A 25,839-nucleotide genomic window follows, 5' to 3' on the forward strand; every position below is an offset into this window, starting at 1 on the left:
AGAAAATAATGGAAGACCATTGAGGAAAGAAATGAACTCAGAGACCTTACGTTACTCACAAACATTAACTCAAGAAGGATTACAGACCTAAAAAGGTAAAATGTGAAACTATAAAACTTCTAGCAGAAAATACAAAAGAAAACCTTTGTGACCTTTGTGACCTCTATTATAAGGTTATAGATACAACACTAAAAAATCACAACCCAACTTCTACTTATATTATTGGATCCATTCAGAGCCAGAAGGGAGTCCCAGCTGCTGAGAAAAGGAAACAAGACACCCGCAGAGGCCCACACTCCTACTACAGACGCCTGCAATCATAGCTGCGGAAGAGCAGTGCCAGCCCTGAGCCCAGCATTGGAAGCTGCCTTGGCTCCACATGACTATACTCTTCCAGAAAAGGAATTCACACTGGTCCGATTGCATTCTTGCCCCTAGCCCCAAGCAGCTGCAGCACAGCACAATTTTGAGAGACCAGCCCCCGCCAGATTAGATCCTGCCCTGTGGCCCAACATCCCCTTGTCACCTCCATGTCCCTGGAGCCCCCACTGACATCCCCACCCTTCCAGGGGGCGACAGTGGGATGACAACCACTGGACCCAGTGGTATGGACAGGTTACCAGCACTCTAGCCTACACAGTGTCCCACACCCTGGGGAACACATAGTACACTAAACCAGGAAGACTGCCCCCAGGAAGAAGGGAGCTTAGGAGCCACCTTGCCTAGGGTTGCCACTATAAGCAACCCCACCTTCACTGGTGGGAAGGCCATCATGTACTGCATGCACCTTCAGGGAAGCTAAAGACAGGTCCATCTCATCTACTGGATGCCTCCTGCATACACCTCCCAGGTACAGAAGGAGAGATTTTTAGGAGGAAACTGGTGATAAGGAAGATGGAACAGTGCTGAGTTCAGGAGGATGAACTTCTGGATGGGCAGTCTACAAGTAAAGCCTCCATAGAGGAGTTTCCAAACATCATAATGGTGAGTCTAATCCAAGGGTCAGCAAACTTTTTGAAAAGGGCCAGACAGTAAATATTTCAGGCATTGAGGGCCAAAGGATCTCTGTATCAACAAATGAACTCAGCCCGTGTGGCAGGAAAGCACCACAAACAATATGTAAATGAGAAGCATGGCTGCGTTCCAATAAAACTTTATTTACAAAGCAGGTCAAGCCAGATTTGGGTCTTGATCTGGTCTGTAGTTTCCTATCCCAACATCAGCCTCTACAATTCCTTTTGGGAAATGACTGCTTTCAGATCCTACCACCAGATACAGTAATACTTGTTAGATTGCCAATTTTGTTTACAAAATTCTACTACTGCCTATAGATGTACTTCTGTATGTATTTTCCTTAACTGTGAAGATTTAACTAAGAATATACTGGCATTCTGAACCAGTACTAAAGGAGACAAAAGAAAAAAGAAAGACTTAGGTATTGGTAAGACAAAAAAAAAAAAAAAAAGATAATAAAAGGCAAAGCAGTGGAAGTTTCTGGATTACGGTCATGAGTAAGAAATAGAAGACAAAACAAGCACAGTCCTTAAAATTCACTTTAGGAGGAAAAGAACAAGCTGGATTAAAATGGTTCTGCTGAATTCTGGGGAGGCCTAGTGTAAAGTTACCAATGTGGGGGGCGGCCACTACAGGTAGCTAAATCTGTGTTAGGGAGTAAGTTTGAAATAGGACAAATTATGTGGATTAAATAACATTAATTCACAGGTTTTTTTAATTCAAACATCAAATTCTCTAGGTTTCTTGAACCCAGTGGACTCTGAAAGTCAACAATTTAGTCATGGGTCAGCCAGGTTAGGGGAGGAAGCAAATACTTTTTTAATTTACCATGTACAAACAGAACAAAACAAATTCACAATTATGTGCATACTGCAGGGGATTCCGAAAATTTAACTGCAAGGAAGAAACATAACAGTACAAGTTAATTAAATAGTGCCATTACTAATTAAAGATTTGCAAAATGTTACTAATTTTCTCTATTCAATAGGACTTCCTTAGTCCTTTTACTTCATGAACATAATATTTAGAAGGGCTTTCACTGATTTGCTACAATTCCCAACTTTAATCTAACTTTTCCTTTAAGGTGGCAAATTCTTCAAACTTGACTTCTCCTACCACATGGATTTTGTAGGATATAATGCTTACATTTGATTTAAAAAAAAAATCCAGCTAAGCGCCCGTAGCACAGTGGTTAAGGCGCCAGCCACACACACCGAGGCTGACGGGTTTGAACCCAACCTGGGCCAGTCAAACAACAATGACAACTGCAACAAAAAATAGCCAGGCATTGTGGGGGGTACCTGTAGTCCCAGCTACTGGGGAGGCTGAGGCAAGAGAATCACTTAAGCCTAAGAGTTTGAAGTTGCTGTGAGCTGTGATATCACAGCACTCTACCCAGGGTGACATAGTGAGACTCTGCCTCAAAAAAAAAAAAAAGAAAAAAAGAAATTCACTGTGTCCAAATTGCAATTCCATTAAATGAGAACTTCTAAAGAGATGGGCAGGTTGTAGTTCTGTGGACTTTTCTCCTTCCCTCTTAGAAAGGGAAAAATTCTAGAAAATTAGGTGGTCTCTAGCTTTCCATCAATTTCTGTCCTCAGTCCTAAATTCAGAAAATGACAACCAGGAGTCCAAAAAAACCCACTGCTTTTACCATGGGAAAAATGGTGAAGATGTACTTAAATTGTAATGAGTTACAAATACAGTTATAAATATACAAATACTTAGAAATTCTCTAGTGTTCTTGGGTATCTACCAGATATTTTCAAAGTACATAAAGTCAAAAGATAGTAATTTTCTAATGAGCCAGGAACAGAAAAGAGAAATATTCTTTATGGTAATATAAATCTTTAAATAGTTAGCTTTGAAATTCAATGGAGTCAACAGACAAAGGGTGAATAAAAATAAAACAAAGACTTCTTTGAGTCCTTGGGCCAGGTTGGAGTCTCCCCACATCTTGTGACAAGATGACTGACATATCCCTTTCAAGTTTTTAACACACACAAATACATATATCTGTCTCTTATTTTTCATGTTTTTTATAAGCTCCAAAACTAGAAAAAATATCTCATCAGAAAGATTCTAAAACTGGTAAAGATAAAGCTAACAAACTCGAAGAGTGACTCAAAATGTATTCCCATGATTTTTAACATTTCTAACAGGCAAAACATTTTTTCCCCCACTGTGTGGCTGGAGAAAGAGAAGGTGCAAATGACTGAATATAAATGGTGTTTGTTTCAATCCATGAAAGAACTAATGGCATAATTTTTTTTATTCCTATGAAGGTAGCAAATGAGTTTTTGTCATATGGAGTAGTTTCTTATGGGCCCAGGTTGGAGGAGCGAGTTATCTTTGCATTGCCATAAATCAAATAGAACCCATAAACGGTTTCTACTATCTTCATTTCCCAAATGCACTAATAAAGGTTTTCAAATGTCAATCTGAGAAAGTGCTTCCTTCTTTCCAGATTCAAGGATCAAAACAAATTAGCTTCTGACCCCCACAGATACCCAAATCCACAAATGCCAAAGTTGCTTAAATAAAATGGTGTGGTGCTGGCATATAACTTACATCATTCTCCCATACTTTAAAGTTTAAACCATCTCCATACATATACAGCTATTACAATATAAATGCTACATAGTCATAGTGCATTGTTTTATTCGTATTATTTTTATTAGATTTATGTTTTATCCCCCATCTGGAATATTTTCAATCTATGGTTGTTTGCATTCACAGATATGGAACCTGCAGATACAGATGGCTCACTATACTATGCTAAAAGAGAATATTTCCCAGCCCGCAAGGTGTGGCTAAGGAACTAAGTTCTGGCCAACAAGAGTAAACAAAAGAGCTAGGTAAATCATCTTAAAAGAAAGCAGATGTGCCTTTCTTGTACTCATCCTTCTACCACCTACTCAAAATGAAGGCTGGAATGACAACATGATGGCTGGAGCTCCAGCAGCCATTGTGAGCCATTAAGTTAACTTCAGAAAGAAAGTCCTAGGTTGACTGTCAAAGCAGAAAAGTATCCAAGTCTCTGACGACACTGTGAAGCCACTACATCAGCCCCTGGTTCACCTACATTCAGGCTTCCATGACATTAAAAGAAAAGACATTTCTAATCTGATAACTCCCTCACTACTTGGGGTTCTCCATCTGAATCTCAACTGGTATAATTCACCTTTGGTTCAATTCTGGTTATTGTGACATAGTGTTCTTATTACCACTATTTTTTACATATCTGAATTGTAGTTTTGACGACCTTTTAAATTACTCTTCTACATATTAAGTGGTTAGGCTTTATTTACACTTTTGTTGTTCCAGCCACATTGTGCTCAGTGGCAGTAGCTGATAAGAATCTTCATTAGATACTAAGCACCCAACAAATATTTGTTGAGTGAATGACTAGTTTGTGCAGTTTAGATCTTTTTTTTTTCTTTTTTTTTGCAGTTTTTGGCGGGGGCTGGGTTTGAACCCGCCACCTCTGGCACATGAGGCCGGCACCCTACTCCTTTGAGCCACAAGCGCCATCCGCAGTTTAGATCTTTTAAAGATTTGCTTATGGTCCAATATATTAAATTTTAAGCAAGTGTAAGAAAGCATCATAAAATTCAAAATGTAAGAAAAAATTGTTAATTTTTAGAGAAAAGCAACCCATCACTATTAAGAAATAATAAAGCAAGATGGTGACATAAGATGTAAAAATATGTTGCAATGGAGATAAAGTTACACATTTCGTATGATTATAACTATAAGCCCACACTCAAACTTATACCTAAATAAATAATATAACGTTAATAAAAGAGAATATAAAAATGCTACACTGAATACTATAAATTTGAAAATATGGGGAAAATGTAATGGGCAACTGGAAGACATTCAGAAAAAATAACCAGAAGAAACATATACCCAACAAATTCCAGGAACCATCATATCGCTTGTTAATTAAAAATAATGAAACATACAGGCTCGGCGCCCATAGCTCAGTAAGTACGGCACCAGTCACACACACCGAGGCTGGCGGGTTTGAGCCTGGCCAGGGCCTGCTAAAACAATGACAATTGCAACAAAAAAATAGCCATGCATTGTGGCAGGCGCCTATAGTCCCAGCTTCTTGGGAGGCTGAGGCAAGAGAATTGCTTAAGCCCAAGAGTTTGAGGTTGCTGTGAGCTGTGATGCCGCAGCACTCTATGGAGGGTGACTAAGTGAGACTCTGTCTCAATAATAATAATAATAATAATAATGAAACAATACTACAGACATCTCCTAGTTGAGAACAATTATCTGTTCCTGATATTGGACATTATGCATTAAAAATGCTATGAAGCATATTTGCCATTACACATCATCTCAAAACCTCCAAAGAGTTTCTTAAAATGGAAACAAAACAGTGTAAAATGCCTATTCATGGTACAGAGTGGCCATAAATTTCATGTAACTATTTTAAATTGCACATGAACGTTATGACCACCCTGTATAATAACTATTGTGTTAGTCAGTAAAATACATATGTAAAATTGCTTCCTAATCTAACAACTAAAAACAAACAAGGTTAACAGCAACTGCTCAGTATATGAAAGTGGCCTCTCTCAGTGCTGGCACCACCAGAAAATAAATGCCCCTTGGTGACAGTAGGCTTTACAAATCATCTCCATCTGGCTCTGATGATTGTATTTGTAATGGCATTCAAGATTTTTCCTGCCTATCATTTTGTTTAAAATGCTATTATTAAGTTTTTGGAAAATAAAAATACATTTTGCCTGCGTAAATACCAACTGAAAACATTGCATAGAGAGATTTCTTTGCCATGTAAAGTTTAGATATTAAAGAAAAAGGTGTTCTACTGGAAAAACCAACACCATGCAGGAAGATGATCTGCAGTGTATGCTGCATTTGGAAGAGATTATCTATTGCCATACTCTGCAGACAATCTGATTATATATGAATCTAACAAAAGTCAAAGGGCAGATAAAATTCTAACTTGTGGATAGCCAGGTCTTTAAAACTGTTTCTCTGTCTCTCTCTTTTTTACTTGAGTAGTTGAATAGTTGTAAATCACAACTACTCAAGCCACAATCTAAATTAGGGCTGATCTTGGTACACTACTCTCTTTATCATTACTTGTTAAGTATGATGAGCACTAATTGGGAGACAGATATACTAAAAGCCCTGACTTCACCACTGTACAATACATCCATGTAACAAAGAAACACTTGGACCCCCTAAATCTATCAAAATGTTTAAAAAGAACATGAACAAACAAAAAAAGAAAATAGAAAAACTTGCAATCTTTTTCAGCCACTAAGTCAAGAGGAAAAGGAAATATACTTATTAGATTTCATGTTTTAAAGATTTCATTTCCTGGTTTAAAGTTTTCATGCCAACCTCATCAATATATTGATAAGTATATACTCATATATGAAGGTCTGACAATTAAGTTCACAAACTCATCCTAGAAAAAAGGTTCATTCCTCATTTGCTAAATATCTCTATGATCATCTTTGAATTACTCCCCTGGGTAAGCTGTGCACTGATGCCAGCACCTAGTCCACCCTTTGGAACTCTTGTTCTGCAATGGCCATCAGAGCTGTCATCATATTACTCTTGATGTCCTCAATGTCATCAAAATTTCAATATTTCCTTTATCTTCAGGAGGAAAAGAGTCATTGGGGGCCAGATCAGGTGAGTAGGGAGGGTGTTCCAACACACTGTTTACTGGCTAAAAACTTCCTCACAGACAGTGCCGTGTGAGCTGGTGCACTGTTAAAGAATTTCCTGTTTCTCTATCGATGTTTACCTGGTCTGCTATGCTTTCACAAGTCAGATGACAATTTTGACACATAATTCAATAAATTTTTGCAACGTTTTCATTCTGGCCGCCCTGACCTCTCTTCATCAGTGACATTTTTTTCTCCCCTCAGAAAAACATTGAATCCATTTGTAAACTACCATTTTCCTCATGGCATTATCTCCACAAGCTTGAACTAACATGTCCCTGATTTTATTTCTTATTTCCACTCTTGCCAAGTTTAAGAAGAAATTTACAAATGTTTGTTCTCTGCTCGAATTCAAGCTCCAAAATTCTCGCAATGGAGAATGTTTTGTGTTGTTCCACACAAAAACATGCAACACTAATAAATCCAACTCAGCAAGACACCACCACACACTGACAGCACATACAGCTGGGGCACACTAATATATACCAAGGTTATGAACCTTTACCAAGTTGTTTGCACAGTGCTGCCAACACAAACTCACAGTGGCAATTTTGCAAACTTAAATGTCAGACCTCCATTCATATCAGATGAAATGTCCCTCAAGTACTATAATATGTTGACAACGGATCATTTCAGAATCACATAATTGTAATATTTTCATAAACTCACACTAACCCATGAAAATCTCTATATCACACTATAAAACAGAAATATACTGTTCTGGTTCAAAGAACAAAGAAAAAGGGAAAAATGGTAACTTTACATAGCCGGACTAACTTTGATTTTCTGCAAACAGAATAATGGTTAACAAAATGAAACATTCTAGGGCTAAATAGGGGTTTAAATACCAGTTTGGTTTTAATGGCTGGTATTCAGGTTCCCAGAAATGATTATCTCCATCTCAGCTATGTAGAAGAAACAAATGTTAAAAGATAATAAAAGAATACCATAAAGCTGGCTCAGCACCTGTAGCTCAGCAGTTAGGGTGCTAGCCATATACACTGGGGCTGGTGTGTTAGAACTCTGCCCAAGCCTGCTAAACAAAGAAACAGAAAAAAAAAAAAAAAAGTTGGGTGTTATGGCAGGCGCCTGTAGTCCCAGCCACTTGGGAGGCTGAGGCAAGAGGATCACTTGAGCCCAAGAGTTTGAAGTTGCTGTAAGCTGTGACTCCACGACATTCTACCAAGGGTGACATAGTGAGACTCTGTCTCAAAAAAAGAAAAGAAAAGAAAAAAAGAATTCCATAATCTGCAACCTTCAATTTCTTCATCGGTAAAATGAGGATAATAACAATATCTACCTAATATAAAAGGTATGACAATAAAACAAATTATAGTGTAATTAATTATATTGTAAATTACATTGTAAATAAATGATATATTTATTTTATTTATTTTTAAAAGACAGGGTCTCACACTGTTTCTCAGGCTGGGGCTGGAGTGCAGTGGTTCCATCATAGTTCACTGCAGCCTTGAACTCTTGAGCTTAAGAGATCCTCCTACCTTAGCCTCCCAAGTAACTGGGCCTACAGGCACCCACCCCACCATGCCCTCTTGTTTATTCTATATAGCCCAAGGGGGAGGTAATCATTCTGGGAACCTGAATACCAGGATGCATGCATTCTTGTATTAATTCTATAAATATTATCAAATGCATCCTTCAGGCAAAGCACTATTCCAGGAACTGAGACTATGGCAGAGAATGAGACCATGTCCCTGCTTTCACAAGCTTGTGTTCTAGTTGAGGGAAAAACAAACAATAAGAACACAATGCATTCTATGTGATGCGTGCTATGGAAAAAAAAACATGCAGGGAGGAGGGGAAGGACATGCTGCTGAGAGGTATTATTTTACATAGGATGATCAGGGAATGACTCGCAGATATTTGAGTACAGAGTCCTAAAGGAAATGAGAAAATGAACCATATCAATATTAGGAAATACCAACTAAATATACATCAAGAAGGGAGTGGATAAATTTAATTATCTCACTGACCAAATACTATCAAAATGTGGCAACTGCATATCAGTCACTAAGATAAAGGCTGTGAATACCACAGTTAACAAAATGCTTAACACCCACTGTGCCTTCGCGCAGGGACTTTCCATTCATAACACGGACAATTCAATAAGCAATTACAACCAACCCTGCTGGCGTCGGTGGTAACAGCAAGCACAGGCACCCTTATAAGTGCCAAACATAGATGATGGGAATTGAAGGGGGAGTCAAGGAAGACTGCCAAAGATAAGACTTACAGGACTAATTGTTTTATCCATATAATTAAATATCATCCAGACAATAAGAACCGTATTGTAGTGTTGTATTTACTAGTGTAGAAAGATGTGACATGGTTTTAATAGAAAAAGGTTAAAAATCAGCACACATAGCATCTTCTTGGATCGGACCAGCACAAATATCAAGTCTCGACATATAGTAATAGTAGCTTATCAAATCAGTATATAAAAGATAGTATAGTAAATAAACGCTCCTGGAAAACAACAAAAACCTGAATATTAAATCCTATCCTGATTAGAATAAAAAATAGAGATTATAACAATTAGCCCATGAAAAAAATGGGAAAATATACATAAATATTTTTACATCCTAAGGACCTAAGCATGTCACTAAAAGCAGAATTCACTTAATAATAAGTAAAGGCTTAACAAACTGAAAAACCTCAGAGGAGTGTGGTCACAGGGCAAGCCTCCAAATTCCTCCAAATTGGAGGAATAGGCAAATATAGAGAATCACAACTTACAGAAGCAGAAACTTCCACAGAAACCCGTGGCAGGATATGGGAAACCAAACTATAATTGACAATCACCAGAGGCTCAGCGTGGACAAGTCTGGCACATAAAAGCCCCACATGGACACCGTCACAAAGCCCCACACTTACCTCCGGGGGCCCTACCGGATTCTCACAGTGGTACAGGAGAAAAATCTCCTGGTACTTCCATCAAAGGAAGGAAAAAGGAACCATTTTGAAATATGCCAGAGCATTCTGTTCTTAACAAGGTCTGCTCCCAGGAGAAACTATTTAACCAGAACCTAACCTGCTGGGGTTTTATCAGAGCCTGCCTGACCAGGAGCAAAGGGCAATACACAACTCCAGCCAGCAGCAGCCTTCCGTGAAAGAAAAGGGAATATTCACCTCCAGCCTACTACAGTCATCCTGTCATGCCTAAAGGGGCAGAAAAAATCTGAGAAATACTGTGAAGTTCACAGTTCAGGAGTACAAGCTCACTGAAAGACTGAGACCTAATGCTAGGACTACGGAGGCTTCCCCTCCCCCACCCTTACCAACACAACACTAAGGGCCTACTTCCAGTAGTTCCTTTTTTTACCCAGTATATCATGTCTCGCTAACAAGAGAAATTACAAGGCATTCAAAAAAGCAAGAAACAAAGTTTAAAAGGATAAAATGAGCATGGAAACCAAGCTTAAACATGGCAGAGCTGTTGGGATTGTCAGACTGGGAATTTAAAATATGCAATGGGCTCTAATGGATAGTAGACAGAATGCAGGAACAGATGGGTGATGCAAGCAGAAAGATGGATGCCCTAAAAAAGAACCAAGAAAGAAATGCACTGTAACAGAAATGAAGAATGTCTTTGAGATTAGACATGGCTAAGGAAAGAATCTCTGAGTTTAAGGACATCCCAATAGAAACCTCTGAACCTAAAAAACAAAGGGAAAAAAAGATGGAAATAAACAAGAATATCCAAGAACTGTGGGACAACTATAAAAGACGTAACATGTATGTAATGGAAATATCAGAAGGAAAATTAAGAGACATGAAAACAAAAGCAACGTTTGAAACAAGACACCAAACCATAGTCCCAGAAGGTCAGAGAACATGAAGAAAGATAAATGCCAGAAAAACTATACATAAGCACATGGTTTTCAAACTACAGAGATAAAGAAAAAAATCTAGAAAGAAGACAGAAGATAGGAAAACAAAGATAAGAATTACTTTGACTTCCCCTCAAAAACCATGCAAGTAAGAAGAGAATGGGGGCCGGGTGTGGTGACTCACGCCTGTAATCCCAGCCTCTGGGAGGCGGAGGCGGGTGGATTGCCTAAGCTCATGGGTTTGAGACCAGCCTGAGCAAGAGTGAAACCTGTCTCTAAAAAAAAAATAGCTAGCGTTGTGGCAGGTGCCTGTAGTCCCAGCTACTTGGGAGGCTGAGGCAAGAGGATTTCTTTAGCTCAAGAGTTTGAGGTTGCTGTGATCTGTGATGCCCAGCACTCTACCCAAGGCAACAAAGTGAGAGTGTCTCAAAAGAGAGAGAGAGAATGGAGCTGGGTACGGTGGCTCACATCTGTAATCCTAACACTCTGGGAGGCCAAAGCAGGTGGATTGCTTGAGCTCAGGAGTTTGAGATCAGCCTGAGCAAGAGCGAGGCCCTGTCTCTGGAAAAAATAAATAAATAGCTAGATATTGTGGCAGGCACCTGTAGTCCCAGCTACTAGGGAGGCTGAGGCAAGACAAATACTTGAGCCTAAGAGTTCGAGGTTTCTGTGAGCTATCACACCATAACACTCTACCAAGGGCATCAAAGTCAGAATTTGTATCAAAAAAAGAGAGAGAGAGAGATAATGGGATAAAATATTTAAAGTGTTAAAATATAACTCTTTTCTGGCTGGAACCATAGAGGGTGGCTGAAACCATGAAGAGAAAAAAAAAGAAGGTTCCCACTGTTTCAGAAACCCTTAAGAAAAAGCAATGGAATTTCATTGAGATGTGGATGGCTAGGATGGCAATTTCTATCCACCTGTAGAACCCAAATTGGCGTTTGGCATCAAGATCAGAGGTATCAACAATGTTAAGTCCAAAGGTCCAACAGGTGATGCAGCTCCTTCACTTTGCCAGATCTCAATGGAACCTCTGTTAAGCTCAAGGAGGCTTCAAATGACATGCTGAGGACAGTAAAGCCATTATCGTGCATGGAGGTACCCAAACCTGAAGTCAGCAAATGAGCTTATCTACCAGTGTGGTTATGGCAAAATCAAAAAGAAGCGAACTGCGTTGACAGGTAACAGTTTGATTACTCGATCTCTTAATAAATATGGCATCATCCGCATGGAGGATTGGATTCACGAGATCTATACTGTTTGTTTTCAAAGAAACAAATAATTTCCTGTGGGCCTTCAAGTTACGGTCTCCACGGGATGGAATGAAGAAAAAGACAACCCATTTTGTAGAAGGTGGAGATGCTGGCAACAGGGAAGACCACATCAACAAGCTTCTGAGAAGAATGACGTATCTGCCCTGATTATTTTGTAATCTGGTCAGTCAATAAGCCAAGACTGCTTTCAGACCGAAAGCATAAAATATCGAAAGGAAAAATATATCATTTAGAATTCTGTACCCTATAAAACTATCCTTCAAAACAGAAGGAAAAATAAAGACTTTTTCAGACAAACAGAAATGAAGAGAATTTGTTGCCCAGAAGATCTGCCTTAAAAGGAATGCTTCAGAGGCTCGGCACCTGTAGCTCAGCGGCTTGGGAGCTGGCCACATACACTGGAGCTGGAGAGTTTGAATCCAGCCTGGGCCTGCCAAACAACAATGACAACTACAACCAAAAAACAGCCGGGTGCTGGGGCAGTCACTGCAGTCCCAGCTACTTGGGAGGCTGAGGCAAGAGAATCCCTTAAGCCCAAGGTTATTATGAGCTGTGATGCCACAGCACTCTACTGAGGGTGACAAAGTAAGACTCTGTCTCCAAAAAAAAAAAGAAAGAAATGCTTCCGAGAAAAGAAAAAGGTATGATCTATGAAAGAAAGAATTGGTAAGCTGGACTTCATTAATATTAAAAACTTCTGCTTGGCAAAAGACACTTTCAATAGATGAAAAGACAAGCCACAGAGTGGGAGAAAATATTTGCAAAAGACATATCAAATAAATGATCATTCTCCAAAATATACAACAAACTGTTGAACATCAACACTAGGAAGAGGAACAATCCTGTTAAAAATGGGCCAAAGACCTTAACAACATCTCATCACAGAAGATACACAAATGGCAAAAATGCATATATAAACTTGTGCCACATTACATGTCCTCAGAAAAATGCAAAATAAAACCAAATGAAAAGATGCTCCACATCACATGTCAGCAGGGAAATACAAAATAAAACATGTGAGATACTACTACATACCTATAGGAAGGCCCCAAAACTCAGAACTCTGACAAAATAAAATGCTGGTGAGGATGTGGGGCAACAGGAACTCTCTCATTCATTGCTGGTGAGAAAACAAAACGATCCAGCCACTTTGGAAGACAGTTAGGTGGTTCCTTACAAACTAAACATATTTTTACCTAATGATGCAGCAACTACATTCCATGGTATTTACCCAAAGGAGCTGAAAACGTAATGTTCACACAAAAACTTGCACACTAATGTTTACAGCAAGTTTATTCATAATTGCCCAAACCTGGAATTAACCAATCCAGCCATCCTTCAATGGGTGAATGAATAATTAAACTATAGTACTTCAAGGCAAAAGTATCTTATTTAGCACTAAAAAGAATTGAGCTATCAGACCATGAAAAGACATGGAGAAAATTTAAATACTTATTGTTAAGTGAAAGCAGTCAACCTGGAAAGGCTATATACTACATGATTTTAACCATATGACATTCTGGAAAAGGCAAAACTATGGAGACAGTAAAAAGATCAGTGTTTGGCTCAGTACTTGTAGCTCAGTAGTTACACACCAGCCACATACACCAAGGCTGGTGGGTTCAAACCCAGCCCGGGCCAGCTAAAACAATAATGACAACCGCAACAAAAAATAGCCGGGCATTGTGGTGGGCACCTGTAGTCCTAGCTACTTGGGAGGCTGAGGCAAGAGAATCGCTTAAGCCCAAGAGTTGGAGATTGCTGTGAGCTGTGACGTCACAGCACTCTACTGTGGGCGACACAGTGAGACTCTGTCAAAAAAAAAAAGCAGATCAGTGGTTGCCAGGGGTTACAGAGGAAGGAGGGATAAAGCACAGAGGGAGCTTAGGGCAGTGAAAATACTCTGTATGGTACATAGTGGTGGATACACGTCATTACACATTGGCCAAACTTACAGAATGTACAGTCCCAACAATGAACGCTAACGTAAAATACAGACTGTGGATGCCCATCGGGGATCACACACGGGTTGTTCTCATGGGGGGTGTGGATAATGAGGTTGTGCATGCATGTGTGGGGTAGGAAGTATATGCAAAATCTCTATACCTTCTGCTCAATTTTTTTGTGAACCTTAAACTGGTCTAAAAAGTAAAGTCCATTTAAAAAAATTAACACCGACCCCTACCTGATGCCATACACAAAAATTAATTTGAGATGATTCACAAACCCAAATATAAAAGAGAAAATAATAATACTCCTGATAAGAAACTATTTTCATGACCTTGGGGCAGGCAAAGATTTCATAAATAGAACACAAAAGGCATTAAACATACAATTTTTTTCAATTGATGAGCTAACCTTTGCTAAAATGGAATGCTTCAGTTTAACAAAAAACATTACTAACGATTTAAGTTGGCAGAGACAGGCTGGGAGAAGATATATCTGACAAAAGGACTTATAGCCAGAAACGTCACTTGCAACATAGAAGAATCCCCAAATACAACATTGAGTGTGATTACAGTACCATGCTGTAATATTGAGAAATGAAATGCAAAGCATATATAATAGATGATTTCATATACATAAAGATCAAAATGAATGAATACATTCATTTTACAAAATAAAAAAAGAATTGTTGGCCGGGCATGCTGGCTCACACCTGTAATCCCAGCACTTGGGAGGCCAAGGCGGGTGGATTGCCTGAGCTCACAGGTTCCAGACCAGCCTGAGCCAGAGCAAGACCCCCATCTCTAAATAACAGCCAGGCATTGTGGCACATGCCTGTAGTCCCAGCTACTCGGGAGGCTGAGACAAGAGAATTGTTTGAACCCAAGATGTTGAGGTTGCTGTGAGCTATGATGTCACAGCACTCTACCAAGGGTGACAAAGTGAGACTCTGTCTAAAAAAAATAAAATCACAAGAGAAATTAGAAAAATAAAAGAATAAAAATAATAAAGAATTTTTAAGTGTAGTAATAGGCAAAATTAATCTAGGATGTTAAAAGTTAGTGAATTTTATATAAAAATACAGTTGCAAACTGTACCATATGATCTCTTCTATAAGTGAAATACATATATATGTGAACATGTATAAAAATTATATGAGAGATACAGCAATACGGTAACTATTTTTGAATTCTGATAAAGTATGAATCATTTTCTTTTTCTTTTTTTTTTTTTGAGACAGAGCCTCAAGCTGTAACCCTGGGTAGAGTGCTGTGGCATCACAGCTCACAGCAACCTCCAACTCCTGGGGTCAAGCAATTCTCCTGCCTCCGCCTCCCAAGTAGCTGGGACTACAGGTGCCCACCACAACGCCCAGCTATTTTTTGGTTGCAGGCATCATTGTCGTTTGGTGGGCCCGGGCTGAATTCAAACCCACCAGCTCAGGTGTATGTGGTTGGCACCTTAGCTGCTTGAGCCACAGGTGCGGAGCATTTTCTTTTTTTTAACAAAAAAAATTATATTTACTTAGAAGGATTCAGAATGTTAACAAAACAGCTGCAACTTTTTTTGCAATTACAGAGTGGTATTCAGTTAATAGAACAACAATTATTTTGTATAAGCTGCATCAGAGACAACTGAAGATGAAAAAACTACCATATATAACTAGTTTGTGCTGTGCACAACAAGAACCTGCTTTAAATTTCCATGCCAATTTACAACCCCCATACTGTACCAGGCAAGGTTAGTGAGTATTGAAAATACCACCCAACAGGGCTATCTAAAGACACATTCGGTAGTGTGTTAACTATACAAAAAAAGACACTGTACAGTTTAAAAACTAATCTTACATTTCAATTTTCTTCTTTAAAAGGAGTGAGTTGTGTACAGGGGGGTTAAATGCTTTATAGACAAGAAAAAAACTGCGCTAGAACCAACTTATTCATCGTCATCTTCTTTATCATCTTCATTTTCTTCGTCTTCTTCCTCTTCATCTTCTTCACCTTCCTCCTCTTCATCCTCTTCCTTCTTTTTCTTGCTTTTTTCAGCCTTGACGACTCCCTTTTTCACTGCATCAGGCTTTCCTTTAGCTCGGTCTGCAGCAATATCCTTTTCGTATTTTTCCTTCAGCTTTGCAGCCTTCTTTTCATCAGGCTGCGTGTCCTCCGCAGCAGTGTTACTCCACATCTCCCCCAGCTTCTTTGCAACATCACCAATGGATTGCCCGGAATGTTCTCCTTTGATTTTTGGGCGATATTCAGAACAGAACAAGAGAAAGGCCGAAGGAGGCCTCTTGGGTGCATTGGGATCCTTGAACTTCTTTCTTGTTTCCCCTTTAGGAGGGATCTAGGTTTTCATTTCTCTTTCATAATGGGCCTTGTCCGCCTTTGCCGTATCTTCCTTTCTCTTTAGCAGACATGGTCTTCCCCCTCTCTGAGCACTTCGTAGAAAAGTCTGAGAAGTTGACTGAAGCGTCTGGGTGCTTCTTGTGCTCCTCCCGACAAGTTTGCACATAGAATGCATAGGATGACATTTTGCCTCCCAGCTTCTTAGGATCTCCTTTGCCCACATTTAGTTATTTTTCCTCAGGGAGGCACAGAGTCGCCCAGTGCCCGTCCGGCTCTCACTTGCCCCGGCGCTGTCTCTATGGAGCTCAATGCACTGCCTCATTTTCTTTATTATGGTAATATTTACATTTTCTAAGTGATTTTTTGCAGATATGCTTATGTAATTTTTTAAGCTGATAAAAGGAAATACCTCTGGCTTCTCCATTAAATAACATTAGTACTCTTGGTTCAAAAAGTTAATACTCATTACATGAGTACCTATTGGTCACTCTTCCTACTTCCACTTTTCCCAATTATTCCACTATACACTGGGTTCTAAACACTGTGCTGTACTTCTTTTTATTATAACATACTCATTAAAGACCAAATGGTAAAACAAGTTTCTTTTTCATCAAACCTTGACCTTTACTTCATTATCTTTCTGGAAACTGTTTCCTTGAATTGAATGGAACTGAACTTAACACGGAGTTAAACCAACACTTTTATCCAGTTCTTCCCAGACTCACTATATACCCTGCACATTTAACACTTCAACAATTTTGCTCCCAAAGATTCTTTCCTTGGCCTACTTCAAGCACTTCTTGAATAATTCCATCCATTTTTCTGCCTTCAACTACAATCTGTTACTAAAGAGATGGATTTCAAATCTACATTCAGTATTCTCATCCCAACATTCCTCCAAGTCTCCAACTCATATAAGCAATTATCTAGTAGACATAACTTGATGCCTAAATGTGAACCTAAGATGCAATACATTCATATTTCCCTAAAACAAGATTACACACAAGTCAGGTCTATAGAAAACCAACTTACTAGGAAATTTCTCAAGACTGGAGAAAAATAACCACCTTGAAGACATTGGCTGGGGTCACACCCATGGACAGATCAAGCATAGCAGTCTTGGTTTGACTTCTAAGTACTAAAACCAGAATATCATTCCAGCCAAGCAAAGCAGGGTAATAGGGCACTAAGTGTAAGCTGGCTGGAATTAGCCTTGGGAGATCTAGGCCTACAGAGAGAGCTCCCATAGGATGCATGAATGGAAAGTCCAAAGACAAAGCTTTTTAAAAAGGCTGATAAGGAACAGATATCCAGAGTAGCCAGACAAACTAACCCTCAAGAATAGACTTTCGTCTGGGCGTGGAGACTCATGTCTGTAATTCTAACACTCTGGGAGGCCAAGGCAGGTGGACTAATTGAGCTCAGGAGTTCAAGACCAGCCTGAGCAAGAGTGAGACCCCGCCTCTACTAAAAACAGAAACTCTAGCCAGGCATTGTGGTGGGTGCCTTTAGTCCCAGCCACTTGGGAGGCAAGAGGATCACTTGAGGCCAAGAATTTAAGGTTGCCGTGAGCACTCTACCCAGGGTGACAGAGTGAGACTCTGTCTCAAAAAAAAAGGCTACTGGGGAGGCTGAGGCAAGAGAATCACCTAAGCCCAGGAGTTGGAGGTTGCTGTGAGCTGTGTGAGGCCACGGCACTCTACCGAGGGCCATAAAGTGAGACTCTGTCTCTACAAAAAAAAGAATAGACTTTGGCATTGATGATGGGAGGTGGAGATAAATAACATAGATCAATAAGGGGGAGAACTGCTAGAACCATGGATGGGAGACTAGTCCAGTTTATAAAAGAGGGAAGGAAGAATATATAATATTCCACTGACTCTAAGATACTATGATAGCCATGAATTTGTGTACGATTATTTTTATTTCTCTCTTTTATGAAAGCAATAATGCTACCAATTAAGTAGGACATGCCACCTCTGACTGCATCTGATTTTAGAAATGTTCAAAAGTAACAACTTATACACACCTCAACTCAGAAGCAGCAGAGGGGCTGAGACTCCCTCTCTATTGTGTTACAGACGAGAAACCAATCAGTCCCCCAGGATGGGGAGAAGCGTCCAGGAACATCACGCACTCCTGCTGCTCCCTGCTACTGACCAACAGGCAGAAAACTCGGCAAGACCAAAGACTAAGCTGTCTTTAAAATGACAGTCAGAGAGAAGATGTAAATGACATGGAAAACTGCTATGCAACAATGTGAACAATGAAGGCAGCATAAAAAACTGAATCATATGTGCAAAAAAGCACTTTCTTTGGTAAAAAAGGATTCCCTAGAAGTATTTCAAATGTTCATAGTTATTATCTGAAAGTGCTAGAATTATAGGTAATTTCGTCCTTGCTTTTTAATATTTCTTTACTTCCCCCAAATTTCCATAATCAACACATAACATTTTTATAATCAGAGATAAAAAGGTCAAATATTAAATGTTTGTTTTTAATTTACAATTGTGGGACACACAAAAATTGGTCTCTTTAAATATTAGATACAGAGATATCTTACGAGGTACAAAAAGCCTTCCTCAACAATGGAACAAGCATTACTCAAGTAGGGATGTCAGGTCAGAGCACCCTAACCCCTGCAGCAAGAGGGCTAACGTTCTTTTGCATGTCTAAGAGTGAGTGATGAAAGAAATTATTTTTGTCTTTTTCTTTTTAAACATAAGATTTCAAGAATGTCAATGTTATTACTTAAACTTTGAGAGGATTAAATACTTCAGTTCCCTACTAGAGCTTGACCTTGACATAAGAATGGGCCAGAAGAAACACACCTGGTCACAGTGCTGATAAGTCTACTGCTAACAGTAGGCAGTGATGTCTTGCACAAGACGTGTTTCTCTTTTTTTTAAAAAAGGACTGTTTGACAAGTAGCTACAGCAGACGGGAATTGAAACTAACACATTTTTTGTTCTGTTATCTTAACGGAATTATTTTTTTTAGCCCACATACTCAAGTACCAATATATTTCTCTCTTCACATTCAAGAGGAACATTTTGACGAAGGATAAAGATCTGGAAAGGTAAATGTTATACTTGCCAAGAATGAAAAACAAAATATACTATCTTCTACTCTAAGTAGCGCTATCTCAGAAATGGGCTGAATATCTTGGATAAATCAAATCTCTTTGTTTATAAAGTTCAAGAAACTGTCTCTCTTCAAATGCCTTTCTTTGTACAGGTATGCAATAAGCCTAAACAAATAATAGAAGTAACCGCACAGACATTCCAATGAAAATATTTGAAATGTGCTACTTAAAGCGGGCTAAATTACAGTAATCTGACATCACTTGAGATTTTATACATTTGACCCTAACTAATAAATATAGTTACAATATACTCATATATATATGCTTTATTTGTGTTAAACAGAAATAAACATTTCTTGATAGCGTCTACCATAGATTATAATATCAAATATTCAGGAGGAGATAATAGCTTGAGTTAATTTAAAGAAAGCTTTTTAAAAGCCGCTTCCTGCCACAGCTCTTCTTTCTTAAATGGTAACATAAACAACATTAAGAATGAGAAACATAAACTGTAATTGCTATAAAATGCTTAGAAAGCAATTGCCCTCATGTGTGAGCAAATAGTCTCAATTGCCTAAGGAAACTTTTCCAACCAGAATTAGATGGAGATAATAGTGACTCATATTTAAGATGTTCATGGGATAGAAAATATTATAGAAATTTTTATACTACATTACTACCAGTGAGTCAACCCAGAGTAATTACAATAAAATTGGACAGAGGCCTGCTAGCTAGTAACTTCAATATAAGATTTGAATTTATGGAAAATTTTGGCCTTAAAAGAAAAGTAAGCGATTCAGCTAATGCCTGCTTGTGCTCTTGCAAACTCTGACTCAGAACACAGCCTAGATAACAATCTTAGATGTGGCTGATATTGCCAGCTCCTGCTGTTTACTCCCATTTACATCTATTCTGATTTTTATGTCATGTACATCCCATACCAGCAACAAGTGAAGATAACATGGCTGAAGGTAAAGTGCAAAGACAAAGTGATTTTAGGAACCCAAAAAGCACTTCGGCCTGTTACCTTTATAAATAATCAAAGGCAGCTTAGAAACCCAAGTAATGCCTTGGTGTATTTCTTAAATAACATCCGTGTTAATAACCAAAAACAGCCTTGATTTAACTTCTCAAACACAAAATAGCAAAACACAAAAAGATTTAATCAGCTGGACAGTCAGGAAAATGTATATGATACATGCAAATCTCTGTTGAGTTTCCACTCATTCCTACTTTAAACATTAAAGTATCAAATACCATAAAATGTGCTGTGTTAGGCACTGTGAGGAATTCAGATGTAAGGAATACAGTTCAGGAGAGAGCAGCTAGGATAAAACAAAAGTATTTTTTTTTAACTCTGGAAGCGAGAAAGGGGCAGCTAGTTGCAAGTGCGCAAGGCTTCACCATCGAGGTAATAATGAAACTGAGCCTAGAAGGGTGCACAGAATTTCTACAAGTCAAAGAATAATCAGGAAGGACTATAAGAGAAAGCAACCAAAGATCTGGGGGGAAAGTAACCAAAGACTCAGAAGAAAGTGCTGGGCATTCATGCAGAAATGGCAACAGAGGCCGAGAAGCGTGGCACTCTTGGGGAAGACAGGGAACAATGAGTCGGGAAACGTGCACTGGAGCCAGACAGTGAGGGGTCAGGAGCATCTGAGTAAGTGCTGGGCAAAGGACAGAAGGAGGTTTTCTGGAACAGTGATTCCCACAACTGGCTGCATATCAAATGTCACCTGGGAAGTTCAACATGCAAATTTTCAGATGCCACCAGGAACAGGAAATTGTAATTTTTTAAGCCCCTGTCAGTCAGATGTGGGGAGAGCACCAAGAACTACTTGGAAAAGTGACAGAAAGGAGGAAGGAGGTACATTTGGAGACTACTGCACCAATGGAGGCAAGAAAGAATAGGGCAGAGGCAGAGAAACGCACAAAGCAGGAATGATTACAGAGAGACAGAGGTAGAACTGGCAGAGAGCACCGGCTGCTGGGATGTGACGTTAATGGAAAAGAAGAATCAGATTACTTTAGGTCAAAAAGAACACGAAGGCAAGTGTGGCACACAGGAACACATGAGACAGCCCACATCTTGGCAGAAAAAGACATTGAATTCTGAGGCTGAGTAACTCAGGGTGGAGGAAGTTTGGTTCTAGAAATTCAGTAAAATTAACTTCGTATTTGAACATACATCATTGCTGAGCCCTCATCTCAGTCTGCACTGCACAGTCAGCCCTCCACCACGACAGATTCAACCAACCACAGATGAAAAATATTAGGGGAAAAAAATGCAAAAAGTAATAATATGTGCACAATGATAAAAATACAAACTGCAAAAATTCAGTATAACGACTATTTAGATAGCATTTACATTTTATTAGGTAAATTAAGTAATCTAGAGATGACTGAAAGTGTACAGGAGAATGTATGCAGATTATATGCAAACGCTATGCCATTTTATATAAGGGACTTGAGCATCTGTGGATTTCGGTACCTGCTGGGGTTGGGGGGACCTGGAGCCAATCCTCCCATGATAGAAAGGGACAACTGTACTTCTAACCATGTTTTACCAATTAACTTTGGGATAGATATATCTCTCCTTAAATACTTTAAGGGCAAATGATATGTAGTAGGCCCAGTGTTATAACTTAAGAGGAACTCAATAAATATTTATTGAATAGTAAATGTTCAATGTTCCTTACAAGAGGAAGTCTTTAAAAAGTGGAAGCCTGTAATGATTTTTTAATTTTAAAGAGAAAAGAAAAAAAAAAAAAACCTCTCTCCTTTTTTCCTTCTCTTTATTTATTTATTGATTTATTTTTAAAATGTCTTAATTCTTACCTTTGCTGCCAAGGCTTTTAAACTGTCTAGAAATCTTTGCCAGAAATCCTTGAAGAGTGGGCGGTCAATTTTCTTCAGGCCATCTTTGGTGCTAGCATCCACACTGACATAGAGCTGAGTAACAGGCTCAAGGGTTCTTGGTCATTTTATTAAGGAGGAAAATAAAAAAGAAAATTAGGCCTATATCAGGCTATATGTAAAATTTACAATCTGTAATAAATGTGGTAATTAAACATCTCACTGGGTCTAGAGGCTTCGACTTCTCCCAGAATACTGAACAAATGATTTTAATAATGTAACAAAACAGGATGTCCTCTAGTTATTTTTCAAATGCTTGGATACCATCCCTAATAAAATGAAAACATTCAATTACTTAAAATTGGTCCCTCTTCAAACACTAGGTTTTAATGGAAAATTAATAAAATAAGATCTAACTCTAGCCCTGACTGTATCATCCCTGCACAATTAGAGGGACTCTCAGAGCTCACTTCCCCCATTAACTCTGCAATTCAAGAGTTACACAGTAGAAACCTTGCAATCGGGTGGGGGGGGGGCTCTATGCTGATGGGGCACCTCCCATCATCACTTGGCTGACAGAAGTCTTTTAAGGAACAAGAAAGAACCCCAAAAGCTCAAGCCTTATTGAAGGGCAGAGAGCCACACCCATGCTTCCAAAAGTGGAGAGGATTGAAAGTCAAGGACCAATGTGAGGCGCTATAAGCAATGCAAAGCCAGAACAACACAACCCACAGGAAAAATGGATGTTGGAGATTCTTATCTTTCCTTACTTTTTCAATCAATTTCCATGACTACTTGCTCACCCTCCACTTTTCTCAAATCATTGACTCATTTCATAATTTCATTCCTACCTACTTGATTTCTTGCTTTGAATCTAGACTGCATTACTTCCAAAGACTCTCCTCTTCTCCTTTCATGAATCTCATAATTCGTTTCTCTTCACTAAGCAGAAGAGAAAAAAATTCCCCCTTAATAATCCTGTTCAAATTCTCCCACTATTAATTTTTTATAACTATTCCATAGTTTATTCCACATTTACCCCTAGAATTTTATGCATTTTTATTTCAAAGTCCATGCATTTTAAAAAAATGGAGATATAATTCACATGCTATAAATTTAATTCACTATTTTAAAGTGGTTTATGTGCCTTTTACATATATCAGTATCAACCTTGTCAATCTTGAATATCAGGCCCCGAAGGGCAGGGGCATTATTTTTCATTTCATCCAGACACATAGGCAAATGTTAAAGTGACTTTTTAGTGGGTATTATTGATATCAGCAGACAGAACTTTTAAGGGAACATAGGCTAAACAAATGCATGCAATGATATGGCTTAGTAACACATAGAAAAAATCAGAAGTGTCTAAGCCTACAGCTATAAAAGTAGAAAGGTTCTGCCCAAAGGTGGGAGAGAGGCTATTAAAATCCAGGCAGTCTCTTGTTACTTTTAGGCCTCTGCAACACTAATATACAATGGGAACCCTTCAAAGTTCAGTAACATGTCATCACAGAGCAAAGCACAAACATTATTGAAAATGCATAGCAAAAGCGTCAGTAATGGCAGCATGCTGTCTCTTCACCCCTTTGGTGGGAGACTCCTTAACAATGAACAAACTATGTTGCCTTAACTGGTCTTTAAAAAAACAACAACAAAAAAGATTGTCTTAATGGTTACTGCTGGCTGCCATCATCTAATTCAGGACGTCTTCTGTGAGCTTCCTGATGCAAAATGGAAACAGGGCTGACCTTTTCCCTATAACATAACTACTTAAGATAGGAAATTCCAAAGTAAATTCCAAAGGCCATACTTATTTTATAAACCTCTAAAGTTTACAAAAAAGGAAGCCATGGACACTGACAGTACCAGTAAGGAATTCTAGTCAATACTAAATGTCTGGGGGGCTACAATCAAAGACGTTTATTGATCTCTTGCCAGAGAACAGAGGAAGAATGGGAAAGAGAGAAGGTCCCTAGGATCACAGAGCTCATTTCTAAAGAGCTCAAAAGTAGCAAAGAGACCCTGCAAAAATTTTCTGAGACTCAGGGATCTTATTTCTGTCTACAAAAAGGCTCCCAGCATTGCCATTTATCTGTCTCCATTCTATACAGAGATAACATTTTAGTTCCCCCCAAATAAGAAAATGTTTATCATTAAAATCATCCTAATAATTCCGGTGATGGAGATCACTGCTGAGAACAATTAAAAAGGACATGTGAATTATACAACCTTAAGCCCAATCCCCAGTAAAAATGCCCCATGACTCTTGATGTGATTATTTTGATGGCCCTTTGTTGTAATTTCAAATGAGTTGAAAATTATCATATCTAGAAATGTACTGACAATTGCACATAAAAATCCCTCTCCCCTTTTTTTTTTTTTGAGACATAGTCACACTATGTCACCCTCGGTAGAGTGCTGTTGGCATCACAGCTTACAGCAACCTCAAACTCTTGGGCTTAAGCGATTCTCTTGCCTCAGCCTCCCAAGTAGCTGGGACTACAGGTGCCCACCACAATGCCTGGCTATTTTTTGTTACAGTTGTCTTGTTGTTTAGCCGACCCCAGGGGACAGGTTCAGACCCACCAGCCTCGATGTTTGTGGCCAGCGCCGTAAACACTGTGCTACAGGTAACCACTGTGCTACAGGCACCATGCCCCTCTCCCTTTTTTAGAATTATTCCCAATTCTAGCTTCCAAATACTGTAGCTCAGAAGGTAGGAGGTTTAACAATACCTACAGAAAGAAAAAAAGGTGGAGGTGGGGATTTATGTTTGTAAGAAATCCAAGTAAATAATAACTCTGATATCCCTCTTGGGATAAAAAAAAAAAAATAACCAGAGTGGCCCAAACATCCAATTATTATTAGAACCCATTTCTCTGAGACAACCTGGGCTGTTAGATCAGGGCAAATAATTCAGGAGGAAGAGAAGAGGAAGAGGATGAAGGATGACCATTTATTGAATATGTGCTGGTACTATGTACTATACCCTTTTCATTCAGTTCACTGAATCTTCCCGATAAAACTGGGAGACAGTTGCTATATCTGTCCATTTTAGAGATGATAAAGCTGAGGTTCAAAGAGGTCAAGTAACTTGTGCAAAGATCCACAGAGTTAAGTGTCAACAATGAGAATTAAGCCCAGAAATAACGCCAGGGTGGGTCCGTTCTGCTCACTGTTGCATCACAATGGGGTAATTCACAGCATGGCTCAGTATTCAAATCACTGCAGTTTAATGTAACAAACAGTAGTTCATAAAATGAAAAATCCAAGACAGATGATTGAAGAAATGCATATTACGAACGAGAAGCCAAAACTACAAGTCTTCGGAGACAAATTCTGAACTTAATTCCTTTTCAAAGGCTTATGTACTTCATTCCACATTTATTCTGGACCTACTATGAACTGCACACTGGGCACAAGAGCCTGACCCCTGGATATTTATGTCCCACCAATTGCTCAGTGCCATGACTAAAGTGGGTAAAGTGTAGTGAGAATAAATGAAGAAGCAAGTTGATTTTGACTGGGAAAATCATATAAAAGGCATAACAAATAAAGTCAAAGTCAAAGCTAACCATGGAAGGACATAGAGTTTTATCAGGAAGATAATGAGAAGACCATTCCTAGGGATGAACAAAGGAGACAGCAAGCAAAGGCTCAGTCCACAAGATGCATCAGGATAAAGGAATCACAGTTTATCCCCAGTGACGCTAACATGGCAAACAGGACTGGGAGGTGTCTGCG

General features: G+C 39.0%; 1 protein-coding gene across 3 annotated transcripts in view; it reads right to left on the bottom strand.

Moving 5' to 3' along the window:
• LOC128561396 (S-adenosyl-L-methionine-dependent tRNA 4-demethylwyosine synthase TYW1) overlaps window positions 1-25,839 on the bottom strand; it is a 197,139-nt gene that overhangs the window by 60,136 nt on the left and 111,164 nt on the right. For all 3 annotated transcript variants that reach the window (XM_053555541.1, XM_053555539.1, XM_053555543.1), the window contains one exon: window positions 22,078-22,213. In XM_053555541.1, coding sequence (XP_053411516.1) covers window positions 22,078-22,213 — 136 coding nt within the window. The remainder of the gene's footprint in view (window positions 1-22,077; window positions 22,214-25,839) is intronic.

This window comes from Nycticebus coucang, chromosome 12 (genome assembly GCF_027406575.1).
Source record: "Nycticebus coucang isolate mNycCou1 chromosome 12, mNycCou1.pri, whole genome shotgun sequence".
Classification (NCBI taxonomy): Eukaryota; Metazoa; Chordata; class Mammalia; order Primates; family Lorisidae; genus Nycticebus; species Nycticebus coucang.